This window comes from Ischnura elegans, chromosome 4 (assembly GCF_921293095.1).
Source record: "Ischnura elegans chromosome 4, ioIscEleg1.1, whole genome shotgun sequence".
Classification (NCBI taxonomy): Eukaryota; Metazoa; Arthropoda; class Insecta; order Odonata; family Coenagrionidae; genus Ischnura; species Ischnura elegans.
Genome location: NC_060249.1, coordinates 100,546,782 through 100,565,323, shown reverse-complemented (window position 1 = coordinate 100,565,323; position 18,542 = coordinate 100,546,782). Strand labels below are relative to the sequence as shown.

The 18,542-nt window shown below is 36.0% G+C and overlaps 1 protein-coding gene across 1 annotated transcript; it reads right to left on the bottom strand.

Moving 5' to 3' along the window:
• Positions 1-678: 678 nt before the first annotated feature.
• LOC124157846 (putative E3 ubiquitin-protein ligase UBR7) lies at positions 679-17,963 on the bottom strand. The gene is made up of 9 exons (XM_046532882.1): positions 17,570-17,963; positions 11,658-11,794; positions 11,523-11,580; positions 11,294-11,443; positions 7,206-7,305; positions 4,797-4,916; positions 4,417-4,514; positions 2,615-2,777; positions 679-1,202 (listed from the first exon to the last, which is right to left on the bottom strand). Exons 1-9 carry the CDS (start codon positions 17,732-17,734, stop codon positions 1,045-1,047), a joined length of 1,149 nt encoding a protein of 382 aa, XP_046388838.1. The 5' UTR covers positions 17,735-17,963; the 3' UTR covers positions 679-1,044.
• Between the last annotated feature and the right edge of the window lie 579 nt (positions 17,964-18,542).

Below are 18,542 nucleotides of genomic sequence, written 5' to 3'. Positions count from 1 at the left end.
TAAACTGCCCTATTAGCAGGGAGGAAATTTAAAAAATAGTCCTTGATGGAATTCTGAGAAACTTCATGAATGAAATTCATTGGAAAGTCTGAAATTATTTACCATTAAAAGTAATTGCCCTTTCCCTTTTCCCACAAGAGCTTTTCCAAAGAAAATGTAAGAGACTCGCTCTCTTTTACCAGCATTCAGGTACAAAAAAAACTAATACACAAGGTGTAGGAAAAACCTATATCATGAAAATTTGACCTCATGGTAATTATCATAATTTTACAAGTTTTTAGCTGCAAAAATTTCAAACATTCACTCAGCGTCTGAATATTCATCCTCCAATTTTCATATAGGAGAGATTACTCTCCTATCTTACATAGATTACTCTTCAATCTTGGAGGTATTTTCAGGCTGAATGAAAATCTTTAACCTGAAGGCATCCCCAAATCCACCAAACCCAGGACATATAGAAAAATTTTATTCAGCCTGGCATGTAAAAATTGCCATTTCTTTTTAAAACTATACCTTTATCCAGATCTGCTGGCTTCAATGACACTACATCAGATGACACCAGAGAAATAAAATTTGAAAAGGCAATAAGAAATATAAAATACAAATGAAGTTTTTTCCGTAAAAATGCTATACCACTATGAGGGGTTCCTACCACAGAGAAGCATAAGAACTTTAAGATTGGAGTACAAATAATCCCTTTATTGATTCACCGAAAACATACATTAGTAATTACATTGTTTAAATGATTCACTGAAATAGTAACAACTGTTGATGACTTGGGCTAACAACAAAGAAATATTAATCCAGCATCAGCACTTATATCACTTGCTTGCTTTTCATTCCTGAATTTAAAATAGGATCACATGCATAAATTACTATGACAACATATTAGTGCCGCTAAGATTAAACATTCATTTCCAGGTATTAAAAATTGTTCCATCAAAAGTTAATAAATGTGTTCAGTGTACAGATTGTCCACTGCGGCTGGGATTCTAAAAAGCATTCAAAATAATAAATCATCAAGGTAAAATGAGCATTTTGAGATTAATGGCAAAAATGTGGAACGTTAGCATCCACCCTCTGTTTCTTACGTGACTTCATTTCTGAGAAGAACTCCCTTATATCTTCTTCTCGAACCACCTTCTTGTTGTCCGCAAACTTTTTCAAATACTCCTTCAATTCCTCTTGCATCAGGTTGTACTCTATAAAAAAAAGTCCAATTTAGGGGGATAAATTATAAATGCTTTAGAACTGAATACATTAAAAAAATCATAAATAAAGTAAATGCAATGCACACATAGTAAATGGTTATCGTTAAATAATACTCTCATAATATTTTTCCTTTGTATGAGCATTTTATGAACATCACAGGCTTGCTCCCACATGTAAAGTAAGTGGGCATGAAAAAAAGCATTATGAACAGTAAGGAGATACATGTCAGATTATTTTTAATTTTCTGATTAAAAATTTTAGGTTTTTTTCGATAATCTGGAGAATATGTGAACTCCACATTGTCCTGAAAAAGAATTGTTTAGCGCACTGACCACAGTGCCCGACCCTGTAACTAAACCGAATGTACTAAGGAGCAAGTGGAGTGGGTGCTGTGTTGTCACCTCCTCAAAGGCATACTTTTCAGATTCTGCCTTTTACCACAAGAACACGGTACATCTTTTTTGTCCGCACTGTAATTGAAAACCTGAATCTCAGTGCACAGCTGACAGCTAGTGATGACCAGGTGAATTGAGACACTTTGAAAAACTAACTCAGCTTCGTTTTTGCATTTTTTTTGTTCTCTCGAATTTCAATCAATATCAGCAGAACCTTTTTTTCGCCCATATCTTTCCATACAAACAATAACATTTAAAAATGTTTAAGGGTTATTCCTTCAGCAATGAAACCACTTCTAATGTTTAATTTGGGTTTTTTGTAAAATTGGACAGTACCTAGATGCAATTAGCTCAAATAAGAGGGGATCTACTGTTAGTGGCAAATTTCAATACCTAAGCTTCTCTTATTAACACGTTGCGTACGGATGGCGAGAATTCTCGTCATTTAGGTGCGTCAACCTAAACAATTTTAAAGCGTACATATTTGTTAGTACGTTTTCAGATGTTGTTCGTTATTCATAGTGAATTGATGCATCATAATGTTTGATTGAGTAAAGTTTTATTCTAAACATTAGCTTACCCCAGTACGCAACGTGTTAACACAACTTAATGCTTTTGAAATGCGATGGCACCACTTCAATGTTAGCAATACAATAGAAGCACTGTGCAACTTCTGCATAGAAGGTAATTTTTTAGGCAATGTCCTTGTAAGGTGGGTATTACTAGGTAATGCATACTTTAAATAAAAAATATTAGCATTGGCTTCATAGTGCACATTCAAAAACAGTACATGTAACTTTCTATTTTTATAATTACAATGCTATTTTTTGGTAAATACCTTGAACATGCCTAGGTAAATGTTGGTCTTGTTGGCACAGTTAAAGAATAAGAATTATGTAATTACAATGAGTTTCATTTCGACAAAAGAGAAACCACACTACGTGACCCTTGCAATACAAATGTATACACTCAACGTGTGAATAATTTAAATAAATTAAGCAGCAAACCTTGAATGGCTTCAATTTTTTGGACATGGCCAAGAGATGACAAAGCCCTCATCCCCTCCTCATATTGTGAGCCGTGTTCCTTTGCTTTTGCTGCTTCTTCATACACTTGAACGGGATCCTCTTCATCATTTAGGAACTCAACTTTAAGCTCAGTGTACATGTCCTGAATGAAAAATTAAAATGAATGGCATGAAATTATGAATTCTGTAAATTTTAATATCGTATTAGTAATATATAATACAAAGTACATATTATCATGGAAGAAGGTGGAGCTCCTCAGGTGAAGGTGGTATTATTTCCTTATATTTCAAAATTATGCAGGAATTTCAAATACCCGGCAGTCGTAGATGACTTAACTGGGTGCTTACAGTTAACACAGTATGCACAAAATGCAATATGGCATTAGTATTTTACAATAGTTTATGAAATAAAATCTTTACAAAATAGCAGTTTAGATGGTTTCTTTCTCAGATAACATCCTAAGTCATATCAAATGATTGCCGAAAGATAAAAAAACGTTAGGTAAAAACAGAATTGAGCATCTTTTTCAATTCATTAAAAATTCTTGAAATTATGAAATTAAAAAGTGCCAATTTTTTGGTCCTAATGACTTCATACTGTCAAGAGTTCACTACATCTCCGAGTATCCTGTTAACTATAAACAAAGATTATTGAAAGAAACAATGATTTTACAATTTATTATCACAATATAAAAATTTAATATTACAATAATAAATTGTATACATCATTTCACATCTCTAATATTTTTCTTAACAATTTTTGATTGAGAAATACCTAACTAGGTTTTTCAAAGCCGAGCATGAAATTTTTGACTTTGGCAACACTAAGACAACGATTTTTACACCACTCTCCCTCAAGTTCAATCACCATGTTTCAAGGTCCCAAGTTACATCTCATTGTGAAAACTTGTGGATGATGAGTTTTTCTCGGCATGTTAAGTAACATGAAGTACACACAACCGTAGTAATCAAGAGCAATTTGGTACTTCATTTTACAAAATATTCAAAATTTCTTCTAGCCATAATTTAAAAGTTTTCTTCAGTTGCGACTCTACAAAACATGAAGTCATTGCCATTGAACTGATGTAGCACAAATGTAACAGGTAGCACAATAGAACTAGGACTTACATATCAAGATAAAAAGTAATTTGTTTCAATTAATAATTGTTTTTTATTTCATCATTGAGCAATTTAACGCATTTACGTGGAAATTAATTTAAATACACTACTTTTAAGTAGAAATACATGCAATGACAACAGTTCAGGTATACAAAGATAAGTTTTGTGACCTATTTCTAGATTGCACTAGGATTGAAACTGTTATAACAAAGAAATCTCTTTAAATAAAGGCATCAAATTTTCTGAAAATGAAAGCGCTTAATACTAATTAATGGTATTTATAAGAAGATAAGTAAAAAAAATTGCACATCTGTCTAAATGTGGTCAAAATGTAAGCATACACATAAGTTGCCGGCTGAACTTTGTCTGTATAAAAGATGAAACTAAAATTTAGAAATTGAAAACATTTACAAACAGTTCATACATGATGTATCTGATTTTTCAACATTCCATATGCTCTATCTCAAAAATATATCTTTAACTCAAGTTTGTGGAGTAAAATAAAAGGAAATGACGTATTGCCGCCAGAATATAAACAAATGAATTAGTAAGGCACCCACTAAAATATAATCATAGACCAGCATCCAAATGAAACAAATCTAAATGCATCAATAATTCATTACATACCACTTCATCACCAATTGATAAGTTTCATACACATACCTTACACTTCTGGCAAGCACATAGCACTTTTCTCCATCCTTCACCCCAGTATGTAGCACCTTTAGATGGTATAGCTTTGAATGTTAATAATTTGCAGTCTGCAATTAAAAATTTGAACATTCATGAGAGAGTGCCTTGTCATGCCACTTTTTCCTTGAAGCTAATTGTAATAAGCACCAGGCAAAAGTTGCAAATACACATTGAAATAACCTATGTGATATCATTTGTTTCCACTAGATTTAAAAAATACTAACTTAACCAAGTATACACATGATACACATATTAGCACCGTTTGAGAATTCTTAAAACATAATTACAACTTATGTCATTAATTTATCATTTATGTAGCTGCTTGCAAAGTAAGTGAAATAATAGCTCACCTTTTTCCTTGCTGCTTTCATCTGATTCTTTTGATGTGCAATCTTTTTGGGATGAATCATCTGTTTTAGTAACTTCGGCTACAGTATTTTCAGATGCCTCCGAGGATTTTACATGGAAAACTAGAGACATGGTGCCTTATTACTATTAATCATAAAACATACATACTGGAATGAGAGCAAAAAAGTTAAATAGCATCACTCCCTCACTCAGTGCATCAACCAGAAGGTAGATAGGACCGAGGGAAATACAATAGAGCAAAAAACTATTTAGAAAATGGATGGCTACAATATCAATACACTGTGCTAGCAAGCATTACAACAAGGAAAAATATGTTCAGCATAAGAATAAATAGATCCATAGCAATTTTTCACAAGAACGATGCACAAAGGAGGAAAATGAAACACTGAGAAAAAACTTGGAAGTATCCAGTAGTGGTGCCTTCAGTACCACAAGTAGCCTTGGACATTTCTTGTCACCAAATTTTCACAGGTGGTCATTAGAAAATTTCTTATGGAAGTTTGTGCAAAGATCCAACAAAAATACATACAATGGAAATGACAAAAAACTGATGTTATCTCATCATCATGCACTGTCTTTCCTCCATATAAGGATTCATCCAAGTTATATTTGCTTGAAGAAGCAAGTCAGATTGCCATATACAGTGACGACTCATTAATTTTAGCTTGCTTAATAAAGTTAAGATTTATTTGAAGAGATAATCAGGTTTCACATAGAGAAAATGCATCTGAAACCAGTAGGAAATTTTAAGTCATGCTGTAGAGGCCCAGTTCTCATGAGTCGCTTGCTTACATTTGAAGGTGAAGGATGAAGCCACTATAATCACAGACTTACCTTTACTTAGTTTTTTTTTGTAATGGTGCTATTTCACCAAGGAATAAGTTTGTGTTTGCCTTAACTTACCTATTTTTGCACATAAAATATGGCAGAGGAATTATTTGTGCTTCTTTCAAAAACCAAAGAACTGTGGCTATGAGCCATGATCCTAGATTGAGATCGTCTGGGATTGGTAAGATACATCAAATCTTTGTGGGATCACAGAAACTATTTTCCAAGCACCTTCACTTTCACACTCCAGTTTTATTCAATTGTATTGTTCATGTCCGCAGACTATATTTCACACATAGGATGCTACTGCAGTTCATACAGCATGAACTGTGCATGAAATATATGACCAAGGATTCCACATTAAGAAATTAGAAGTGTAAAACCATTACTTTCCAAGCGATGGCATTATTTATCATCACAGCCTGGATTTCCATATGAAGTTGAGGCAGTCACTCTGAGAAGCAGGCATGGAGTCGGAGGTGAGGCAGAGACAAGTTTTCAGTACTACGGCAGCACTTGAATTACTACTAATGTATACATAGAAAATCTTCCATTAAAACTTGCAGCTAACTAAAAATTCTGTTATAAAACTTATAAGCTAGTGGTGAGATCTCTGACAGCGTGTGGCCTTGGTGAGCTCTCGACACAGTTCCTAATAGAAGACAAACAGCCCAGCACACAGACTGAGTCTTAAATCTGCACTAACTTATACTGGTCTTAATATTGCTACATATTATACACTAGCTCCTGCAGGATTAGCGTTAGGATAGCCAGGTTCTGAGACGGCAATTAAACCACAAAGATAGTTGCATTTTCGGCAATGCAACTTTAAAAATTAAAAATTTTGGAAAACTCTGGAAAAACTTTGGTTGTTTGGATCATTCTGTTATTTAGATTTCAGGTTTTCGGTCTTCTTCTAAAATTCAACTACATATCTTTCATGCAGCTGAGAAAGTAAATAAGAAAGGAATTATTTTGCCTTCTCAAATTCATAAATTCATGAAATTTGTCTGTATTCATTACGAAATTTTTATTGTAGTCCAGAATGTGCATCAGAGATAATTTCAGGGATTGGAGAGATAAGGTCGTCTTTCTGCTGGGGCAAGGCTTACTTTAAAATCCATGTCATTGCTAGATGCCCAGATCAAAAAAATTATGCTGCTACTAGTGCTCAGAGACCAGTCTCAGAAGGGCAAGATTGTTTTAAAGTCTGAGATTTTGCCTCGAAAGTTATGAAGTATGAGTTTCCAAGGGCAACAATTGAAGTCTCAGAGACTTATTGCATATTGCCTCCAAGAGCGTTCTCACTCCTTTTACCACAGGTGACTTGACTCTCAAAACTTTTAGTCTCCATTGTACACGTAGCTTAAGTAACACACAAACAAAAGCCTTAAGGTCCTCCAATAGAAATTGTAGCAGAGGATGAAATGCAACAAGTACATAAATGCCAACGCATTTTTCCAAAGATAATACACTGCATTAAAACCTTTACAAGTGCAAAGACACAAAAACCTTCTACTGAAAAATCCGAGTGGATTAGTCAATGAATGAACAACACATACCTGAATAGCCAACATAATAACTGAGGAATGAGTATTTTTCCATACATGATGGACATATCATCTCCGAATAATTGTCTGTTGGAGGAACATTTCCAAGGTGCTGAAAAGTAAATAGACCAGAATATCATGCTATTACCTCCTTCCATTAATCCCTCCATTATCTATATTACATCCATAAGCCAATAATCCATATATCAGTCCCTGCATTAATTTTAAAACTCTCCTAAAAATGGGTCTAACTTATTTTCCAACATTTCTACAAATTGCACACAGTGGAAGAAGGGAACAGACATGAATGGGACATACCCAAGAGGGTTTCTCAGTTACTCAGAATAGATAGGGAAATTACAATGTGAGGAATGACCATGCCAATAGGGAAATTACACACTTTTAATAGACAGTATGCTGATACACTGCAGTAAATACTGACTACCACAATATACTTTGGTCCCACTCAAAATTCAGTCTATGCACTAGAAAATGACTCCCAAATGTCTTCAGAGTTTCGTGAGCTAAAAAATACAGCCCCCACTAATCTTATGTCGTGACGTCAAAATTCAGTAGATCCAAGCCCAGTAATATTGTATCACCAGGTTTGGAAGAGCCACGATACGGTTAAAGGAGAAAATGGCTGAAAAGATGAAAAATTACAAAGTGGTGCATTTTTCCCAATGCAAAATCATGAAATTGAAACAGAATTGAAAAAAAAAGAAAATAAATGGAACATGATTAGTTACTCCATATCTCATTTCATTCATTAGATATTTGTGACTAAACTCACACCAATATTAACCTATGGGATCATTCATTATTACTGGTGAAAGGAAATGGGTATTACCTAATTACCAGAAAAAAACTTTTTGTCAGCATTCTCAAAGATGGAATACGAAGAGAAGCCGGGATGCATACCGTTCATCAAGATAAGCATCTTATAAACAATGAGAAAATCCATGTGATATGTGTGTGAAAATAACTTTAAATAAATAATATTTCCACGTTTCATCAATTGAATAACTTAACCAGAGATTTTTCAGTAATTCATTTGCGGCAAGATAAAAACTTCAAGATACTTGTTCCTCCATGGGTGCAATGGACTCAAGATATTTAGGGTACTCGTTCAATTTCAGTTGAGGGAGGACATATAAAAATGAAGAGCATCGTAGTACCCCATATATTTGACTGCCAGCCAGGATGACTAGCATTTTCTCCTAAATCTGGGGCAGCTGCTGTGAGAATGGATAGGAGGCCCATTGTGAAGGAAGCTGAAGGTGTAAAAAGAATGGAATCCATGCAATCTAGAGGTGGTCACAAAAAATGAATTACAGTAGACTCGTTATTACGAAGTTCACGGGACCGAAAAACTGGAGGTTCATAGTAACGAAGTTCATATGAACATGTTTTTTAGGAATCGTCAAAAAAAACCATACATGATATTATGATTAAATTACATGGAAATATGTATATATAAACAGGAAAATTCATTTCAATTTCTCAACTGAAGAATGCAGCATGATGTAATCGAGGGTTGATATCTTTCCGAATACAGTAAGTCCGATATACGAACTAGATGCGTTCCAAGACCAAGTTGATAAACCTACGGTCCAGCCACTGAGAGTTGTCCGATGACAGGCAGAATGGTCTAGGCCAGGGCAGCGTTTCCAGGTAAGAAAGGGAAATGTCTACAAAGGGCTCCGTGAAGAAAGGAGCCGGAAGGGACAACGAGCGTGAAGGACCCAGAGGAAGAATCACTTGTTTTGTTGATTCAAAGAAAGGGAATGTTTTGGTGGATAAGGTTTATGTCGGAGCTCTCTATGCACTTGACAATGATGTATGAGTATGCGATGGTGTGAGGTGCATTTGGGAGACAGGGACTGGCTGTAAACCGTGCTGGTGCAGGGTTATCTGCTCCTCCTATTGTGCCGTCACCGGACAACTCTCGCCAGCCAGACTGTATGCAAGGCATCGAGGAGTGCGGTTCAATCATCGGGCATTTTCAATTCCCACTTGTGTTTGAAAATTCTCTTGAACTTTGATGAATTAAATATCGAAAACTACATCAAAAGTAAACAAACAAAAATTCACTGTGAGCATATAGTCACGCAAGCATATACAGTAGATTCCCAACTATCTGGGCTAATGATGGGGAGGGATGGCAGGAATAATATAAAAAAACGGATAACCCAAACTTCTACTCCAATGTCTTGTGATGTTCATAATTTACGTAAAACAAACAATATATGTGTTATTATATATGCTGCTATTCTGCTATTTTAGAGTGCTTCCCGGACTCAATGAGAGCTTTCTTCGCCAGTTTGTGATCTTTTTAGCGGCGGTAACATGGTTGTACTCATATTATTAATGCTCCATGTAAAGCCCGGTTTCAAAAACCACACATTCGTGGCTGTGTGATCGCGGATACAGGAAAGTGGTTTGCATGAATGCTTCAAAACCACTGTTCCACATCGGAAACTATATTGGCAGGCACCACGCCTCGTAGTTGCATCTCGCACAAGTTGCCCAGGCTGCAACTGCTGCACGACGTGTATCCATGATCACGGAGCGCGTTCGTGCACTGCTAGGCTTGGAAAACACGAACTCGGTGCTCCCATGAATGCAGCTAGTGCGTGATCGCTTCCGTCTTGCGAACGCGATTCTGACAGAAATGATAAGTGCGGTGTATCCTAGCATTAATGCAGTAATTCAGATGATTTTGCGTCCGATTTTATTTTTTATAAATATCCCGAAAAAAATTGAGCGAGAGTTAAAATCATGCATGGATAATCCGCAACACGGATAAACTGCAGCCGGATAATCGGGAGTCTGCTGTATTCTTATATTGTTTTGGGGCTTATGATGAAGTCTGAAATACATACATGCCAGTTCCTTATTGATAGGGTGAACTTGATGGAATTGACAAGTGCAGCATATCAATTGATATGATTAGCAATGGATTTGATAAGTTAAAAAAAATTCAACAAAACACACAAGTCAGCAAATACCATAAACCAAATGAGTTTCTAGAGTCAAGATTTAATTTAGCCATAGAGTAACATACTCTGCAATCTAGCATAATACAGAACTGACAAAAGAGAATAAATAGAACATGATTAGTTATTCCGTGCCTCATTTCATTAATTAGATATTTGGGTCTAAGCTCAAACCAATAGTAACCTATGGGATCACACATTATTACTGGAGATAGGACATGGGAATTACCTAATTTATCTTTTATGCATGTAAATATCTACACTAATCCATTCTATTGCACTAAAAAAAAACTTATTTTAATCAAAAAGCACAAACATGCATATTATCTCAGCATGAATAGTTAATACAGCAAAATCCTGATTTTAGCGATCTTAAAAAAAAAAATCTTCTTCAATAATTTTTTTTTTCAAAGTAACCATTTATAAAACACATATTCTAGCAAATGATCTTTTAATGCACTTTTTCATATAGCATCAGTGCCATAATTGCCGTGGCCACACTCAAGGTTGAATTCCCGGCCCTGGGTAGACAGAGATTTTCGTTGCCCACATTCAGGCATGGAAGGGGCTGAGATCTTGCTTCCTTCCAATTAACTTATCAGAGGTGCAGTAATAGCCAAGCACTCACCTGCATAGACAACTTGCTGCACTACATGGAGCAGTGGGATTACGATGAAAAAGATGTTATTGCAGCAAAAAAATCTGCAGTTAGGTTAAGAAAGCTATTCATGAATCCTTTAGAGAAAGGAAAATAATGGACTATTTGTGAAAATGAAAACGTGTTTATTTTGTGTAAATTACAAAACATAAAAGATGTGAAAGGGAGTTCGGACTATGCATATACCATCCCCATCATTAGCCCCGATAATTCAGACTCTACCCTGCAAAACTGTCATTAAAATATAAATAGAATAGAAATAATTTTTATTGCACTGAGAATAATAACTCCTGGGGCATGGAACTTAAGCAATGTTGTTATACTGTTGCATTAAGGGTTGAAATTTATCAGCATACATAGGGATTTGGTACCCATACTATTCACAACAATTCTTTACAAACTTACTGAGGCACTAAAAATGAGAAAGAAAAATTCAAATTTACCCTTCCATGATACCAGTCTTCGCACATTATACATTGGATCATTTCATCTTCAACATCATCATCTGGATCTGGGTAAGGCCTTTTGCAGGAGCAATAGAGACCTTTGAAATTTTCATTGTAAGAATTTTTTTCATTACAAGAATCCCTTTCCTAGAAAAATATTTGGAATTTAATCATTAATGTGCACATTATTGTGCAAAATAAATTCATAGATACACAATTTACTTACAGGTTGAAGGGTGCATTTGTTAGGAAAAATGCTATTTCCACAATCACATCGGAAATTTCTGAAACGGATAAATTATTTTTAAGCACCAGTTTTCAGTAATTATTGGTTTTAAATTTGAGATGAATCCTTTCATACCTTTTTGTGTACAACTCAACCAAATCATGGTCTTCGTGGCAGTGATAACTGCAGGCCAGGCAGACCCCACCCAGTTTTTCTTCATCAGGTTTAGTGCATGTCATACAAGCATACAGTGCCTGTCTTTTAACATATCCCTACAATACAGAACAATGGTTGTAATAAATAAGTACAAGCCTTGGATTGAAAAAAACAGCTTAAAACATGAACCTGATCTAAATAAAATCAAGAAGTGAATGCATATTACATAACTTGACTTTCAATAAATGAAATGATTTTAAGAACATAAAACTAGCAGTCAATCCAAGGTAAAACGTTGTCAACTGAAAAATTTAATTGATATGATTTACAACACCAACTTCATACTTCCAGGGAGGTTATGAATGACACTGTTTGGAATTATTCTGATTGGTTAGCAATGGGATAAGAATTTGTCGAGTTTGAAAATTTTTAGGTTGACTCACAATGAGGGCTTATTATGTCATTGGAATGAAAAGTTCAAATGCAAAAAACTTTTGATGCTTTGTTAACCAATGGTAATCAACCTCCCAGAATAGAAACCTATCGGAACCATTCCGAACAGTATCAAGCAAACTCCACCAGCCAAAGAGTTAAATTAATTTGAAAAATAATAATAAGTAATGATTGGAGATAAAATAGAAATATGCATTTACATAAGCAAGTGATGATTTCCTATGAAATCACTATAGAAGTTTTTATCCTGTTGCACTTCAATAATGAAGCAATAAAAATCTGATGCATGCATGTGATGTGAAAATACATAGAGTCATAGATTTACAGTCTTAGATTAGCTTCTCATTAGATTATGCCATAGAATTTTAAGTGGAGTCCATTTGAGAGATTAAGGCCACCGATTTTGTTCTAGATTTGTACAAACTTTATTTGATGAGGAAACTTTTACTAAACCACATAAAAACTAGTACATGACCCATATTTCAATGTCTTAGCATCATCATCAGGTGGTTACCAATACCTATACTGCAGCTTCTTAAATACCCAGATTATAAGTTGGTGGGGGAGGTGGAAGGGAAAGAGGAGGGGAGTGGGTGGGGGAAAATGGAGTGGTGGAGGCAGGAGGAAGGGGGGGCGTCAGTTAGGGAGGGGGGGAAGCCTGGTCTACCAATGCTGAAAGGATAGGGGAATGGGAGGGTAACAAACATCCGTTTAGAAGGTTAACATCTGCATCAAGATTGCATTTTAAAATTTCAAGCTGTTCAAAGGCATTCAGCTCATGTCGGTCATTAGTTAAATGCAAAGTTTTGACTTTAAAATCACTGGAAAGGTCAAAGGTTAAAAGATGATTAGCAAAATTGCTCTTGTCTTCATTTAAGTTTTTTAAGCACTAAAATGTTATTTTGTTCTTGTCATGAAACCTCTTGCAGTCTGTCCCACATACACACTATTACAGCCATTGCATGACAGTTGGTACACACCACTTCTACTCAACACATACACAATACCTTTGCCTCGAACCAATATATTACTTAGGGTACATGGTGACTTGTAGGAGAGGTAGAGTTTGTCTTAAGGGAATGATTTTACAATATTCTTAGAAACCTCACTGTAATATCTTATAGAACACCATCTTTCACAATACATTTCATTGTGGTTACATATATAAATAAGCTTTATTACATTTTCCCTTTGCTTTTTTTAATATTAATTTGTCTATTCAATCTAAACGTCATCAAATTCACGGTTTCTACATAAACCATTTTAGGCAGAAGTATTGATTGCATAACGATCATCGACCGCAGGTTAATTAAAAATTTAACAGATGCCGTGAACGCAAACGCAGCAATGAAAGTGCTATCTCTCATGACGTCACATATCGTTTGTAAAATTCAGCTCTGGCTAAACGCTATGAGCGGGAAAAATGGAGAGACAAGGGTGCCAGGGAAGTTAAGAAGTGTCTGAATTTTCGCCAAGGTTAATGAATACTTTGGTTACCTGTCTTCTTTGGTGCAGGCTTAAGGTCAATGTTTCATCATGACTACGCGGACCAATAATTGCGCTTCGAATATAAATGTGCAGATGAATTGTGGACAGAGTCTGCGCGTGACTAACGTTGAAATATCAATCGTAGTTCTAAAACCAAGTTTGAGAGGTTTTTTTAAGGTTTAATGACGAAATTCAAGGCTTTTTCCGGTTTTTTCACTTTCACGGCAGACAAAATTCCCGGCATATTCACAGTTTTAAGGTTTTCACGGTTGAGTGGGAGCCCTGCCATTGCATGCCCTTGTCCGCCTTTTGCCAAATCATATCTTTGGTTTAAGTCTGCTTTCTTATGGAGTTGATTGATTTCAGGATACCAAGATCTTTACTTGAATGCGCACTGGTTATATCATTGTGTAAGTTACACAATCATTGGCTACAACATATTGGTAATTTTTATTCACTCTGTTCAAAGCAACTTCACAGTCGACCGCTAATTGTTCGAAGTCACGGGCAGACACTGGGATCGGTGGTGTGTACTTTAAACCTTTCTTGAGGATATAAATATCACACTCATTGTTTTTATTAACGGTGAAATATTTTCACGTAACCTTGAAATAAAGTTCTTTCATATGCTATTTACTTGACATACCGAAAACAAAAATCAGGCTTACTTACTGCCCATAATATGAACCTTACATATTTTCTAATTGTTGCAGACTTAAGACAACTGAGCACAAGAATTTTTCTGTTGCTCTCTCATTTTACAAATTAAAACTTAACATATAAAAGCTACTAATATCACAATATACAAGAGAAGTTTGGTTTGCAAGCTTGGCCCAATATTAAGCCATTGGCCAGTTGTTTACTTGCCAAACTAATAAAGCACAGTACAAAGTTTACTACATGTACTTAGAATAATATAAAGGGAATCTTTATTTTAAAAATGATCGCAGACAAAAAACAATAATGAATCAGTTCATGTTTCATGTGGAAAACTTCTTTCAATAATTGTTTTTTTTTGGGTTAGAGCCGTGTCAGCTCAATATTGGTGGACAACAGTTTCGGGAGCATTCCAGGATGGAACGGCCTGAACGATTTTATCAGGATTTTCCCTTCCTCAAGCCTAAGACTGTAATGGCATTTCTTAACTGTCTGGGACTCTATACTCATAAACACTGCTATAAATACAAATGAGTGAAAATTTAAATTGACAAGTAAGGTGTAAAACTTTGAAGTTTTACAAAATTGAACAGGAGTGTACACTCACAGCTAAAATCTAACCCTCTCAATACTGGGGGAGGTTTTAAAATTTATTTAAAAAATGAGTTATACTTTTGCTTCATGAAAAAGATTTACTCCATGCATGTTCACTTTTAATGCATAATTTTTAGGGAAGATGGCAATCCTTTAGCACAGTGGGGGGGGAGGGGGAATGAGGAGATAGATCCCCCCCAAAGCCTCAGAGAAAAAAAAAAAATATTTAAACTATTGTCTAGTTTTGACATATACATAATAACTGTATCTCCTTAAAGTTAAGTTTTAAGTGCCAAAATGAAATGTAAAATATATTGCCGGCCTCGGTGGCGGCAGGGTCAAGTCCTCGCCTGCCAAACCGAAGGTCGCGGGTTCGAGTCCCGCCTGGGTAAGTTACCCTTACCCAGGGCATGGATGTTTGTGATTGTTAAATGTTATCAGCCCTGATGTAAAGGCCGAACAGTGCTGTTTTCGGTGGTGTATGAAATAAATAAATAAATATTTCTACAGTCCGGCCGGCGAGAGTTGTCCGATGACAGATAAAAAGTAGGGGTGAAGAACCCTACGCCAGCACAGTTTGCAGACAATCGCTGTCCCCCAAACGTACCTCACACCCTTGCCTTGTCATACAACGTTGTCACATGCATTAATAACCACCGAAAAAAAGCCTGAACCACCAAAACAAGCCCTTTCTTCGAACCACAAAACAAGGGATTCTTCCATGGCCCGTATGGATTCTTCCTTTGGGTCCTTCACTAATGTCATCCCTTCTGGCTCCTTTCTTCACGGAACCCTTTTGTTTACAAGCAACATGGGTGTTTCCTTTGCTTACCTGGCAACCTTGCCCCCTACCCCTTCTAACTGTCATCCGACAACTCTCGGCAGCTGGACTGTGGGCATGTCATTTTTCAAAAATTTTTCCCGGAACCCCTGTTGTCTGTCCTCACCCTAGGCCCCTTTGTCCCCCCCAAAGCCTATTCCTAGTTACACCACTGCTTTAGTATCATCTTTCAAACGGCTCTTCCAACAATGGAATTCAAAATCGAGCAAATTAGCACATGCCTGACTAGCCTCATATATAAAGAATTGAAGCTCTGCATATCATTTGGACCTGAAGATGAGCTGAAACATGCCCGAAACTGTCATCCAACAACGATGAGTAGACATGGCATCAACCCAAAAACCTTCAGCAAAAGTATTTCTTAAACTAAGTGCATACCAGAACTTGAGAGGAAATGTTTTGAGAAAATTGAATTCTCATTTTTATTCAAAGTAACAACATAGTAAAAATAATTATGGATAAAACGTCAAAAACACTATACACAGTGAATACTTTTCAAAATATACTCTGATCACACCACTCACATTTTGAAAGTCGTGTTAAAATATTTGATATATGAAGTTACTTGTAACCTCACCACCGTACTTATAGCATGTCAGGGCAAAATTATGAACTGCTTGGGAGCTCACTTTGAGTGCTCCAGAGCATTGACAAGATTCATCGGATCAAATACAGATTTTAGTTTTAAGAGATCTTTTTAATGTACATGATGACCATGTTACTTGATAAAATTCATGTCGTGCAATAGTTTTTTGTAAACAGCTAAGTATCCTAGTAAATTATTTCTATTACAGTATACTCTTCTTCAATACTTTTTCTTCATTTCTCTTTTTACTCTTATCATTAGGATGTGAAATAATTCTTCATTGATTAGAATTCCTATAAATTGTTCATCTCCCTTACTTTATTACTAATACGAATAATGTAAGTTCAGTATATCTTCTGTCATCCAAGGATTTCTAGACTCCAGTTTCTTTGCCCCTAGAACGTAATTTGTCGTGTCATTGACCCCCCACATAAATCATACTTTTCACCTCTTTCAAGTTCCATCAGTCAGAGGAGGGTGGGTGACCGGTACAAGGAAGGGGAACACTCGCATCATTATCTTCTCCTCTCTGCAGATACTTGGCCCCTGCGATTGTCGGCCAGTTGTTCTCAATGAGTGTTCTCCCATCTAACACATCTATCAATACTGATGATGAAGCCGAAGAATGTGATGGCATTTCTTAAACCATCCGAGACTCATATCCATAAGCACTACCATTAATATTAATGAGTGAAAATTTAACCTGACAAGTAAGGCGTTAAAGTTTGAAGTTTTACGAAATTGCTCAGGAGGCTAACTTAAGGCTAAAATCTAACCCCCTCAATGCCGGGGGAAGTATTACAATTTCTTTCGATGATGAGATATTGTCTAACATGGTGAAAAAGATTTACTCCATGCATGTTCACTTTTGATGGAATGATTGCCAAGACTTCACTCCGTACTTCCCATACGTATATATATAGAGATTCATCATATTTATATCTAACTTATTCAAATAAGTGAATCAGTGTTGGTCCATACCTGAGCGCCACGTATCGCCGATTGTTGCTTCGGCATAAACTTACTTTTATGTCGACATCGGACAAAATTAGGAACATGTAATTACATGTTTTATTGCAAACCAAAGTTCGCCTGATAATATGTGAAAGGGGAATGCCTAATACAACACTTTCCAACGTGGTTGATCCGAAAATCATCAATGATTTTCATTCCAAATTACCCCTCGACTATAATAGTTAGGGTATATTTAAGAGTTATTGCTGCTTGTTCCATTGAACCTACCATATTGACATAGTAACAGCAAGTACCTACCTGATCGTAAGTGCAATGAAGATCATCGGAGGCTCCCAATACAGCGTTGGCATCTTCTTCCAACTCTTGCTCATCCTCTAGTACTTCCAGCATAGTGACAGCTTTTTCGTCTCCTTCGCCTTGTCCCTTAATTTCATTTGAAGAAACGTTAGAAGTTCCCGCCATTATGGACGAAATACAAGATAGGGAGCAGTCTCTGTACACTACGCGTATTCGTATACGAGTGCTAGACTCCAAAAAATTGCTTTGCCGACGGATACAAAAGATTTTGAAGCTACTGTTAACCTGGCTACTTTCACTCTATTGATCTGTACTGTTTATTGTTGTAAGTTGCGGTTATTTGGAGCAAGAAATCGCACTTTCAACTCGACCACTGAACTCTCGACATCTATCGCGAGCCCTCGTTTAGACAACAATCGATAGCAGACAAGCGACCACTGAAATAGCCCTCATTTCCGTGATATAATTGTGTCACTTCTACCTGCCATCAGTGTTTAATATGTAAACTCACAAATGATCATGAATAAATTAATATCTATATCATAAAAGCAAAAATTGAAAAAAAGAAAAAAAATTGAAATGACGACGAAATAAGGAATTAGTGGTATTTTGAAGGGGCTTAAGATTCATCAATAATGAGAAGTGGTACTTACCTCCTAATTCATGTTTCTAAAAGCTTAATCTTGTGATTAATTCAAATCAATAGAAAATTCATTTTAATGCGCGTGTTATACAATTTATAATGTGTGCCCAGTGACGGATACACATGGGGGCGCCCCCCCCCCCCTTGCAGGGCCACCGCTGCATTGTCGAACCACAATTGTAACTTTTTTATATCATAAGATTGCATTATCTTGCGTATGTGTACAATCAGCTTGAATGAAACTTTCTCAAACTTTTCATGCGACTTATTTTTCATTCCGATAAAAGTAATGGTAACTCAAGAAATATTTTGCACCCCCCCTTGAGTTTT

Bases quoted from the DNA above. Each gene is read 5' to 3' on its own strand.
- LOC124157846 (XM_046532882.1), bottom strand. From the start codon at position 17,734: ATGGCGGGAACTTCTAACGTTTCTTCAAATGAAATTAAGGGACAAGGC. The intron at 11,581-11,657 runs GTATGAAAGGAT...TATCCGTTTCAG, and splicing joins GTTGAGTTGTACACAAAAAG to AAATTTCCGATGTGATTGTG. The intron at 11,444-11,522 runs GTAAGTAAATTG...ATATTTTTCTAG, and splicing joins ACAAATGCACCCTTCAACCT to GAAAGGGATTCTTGTAATGA.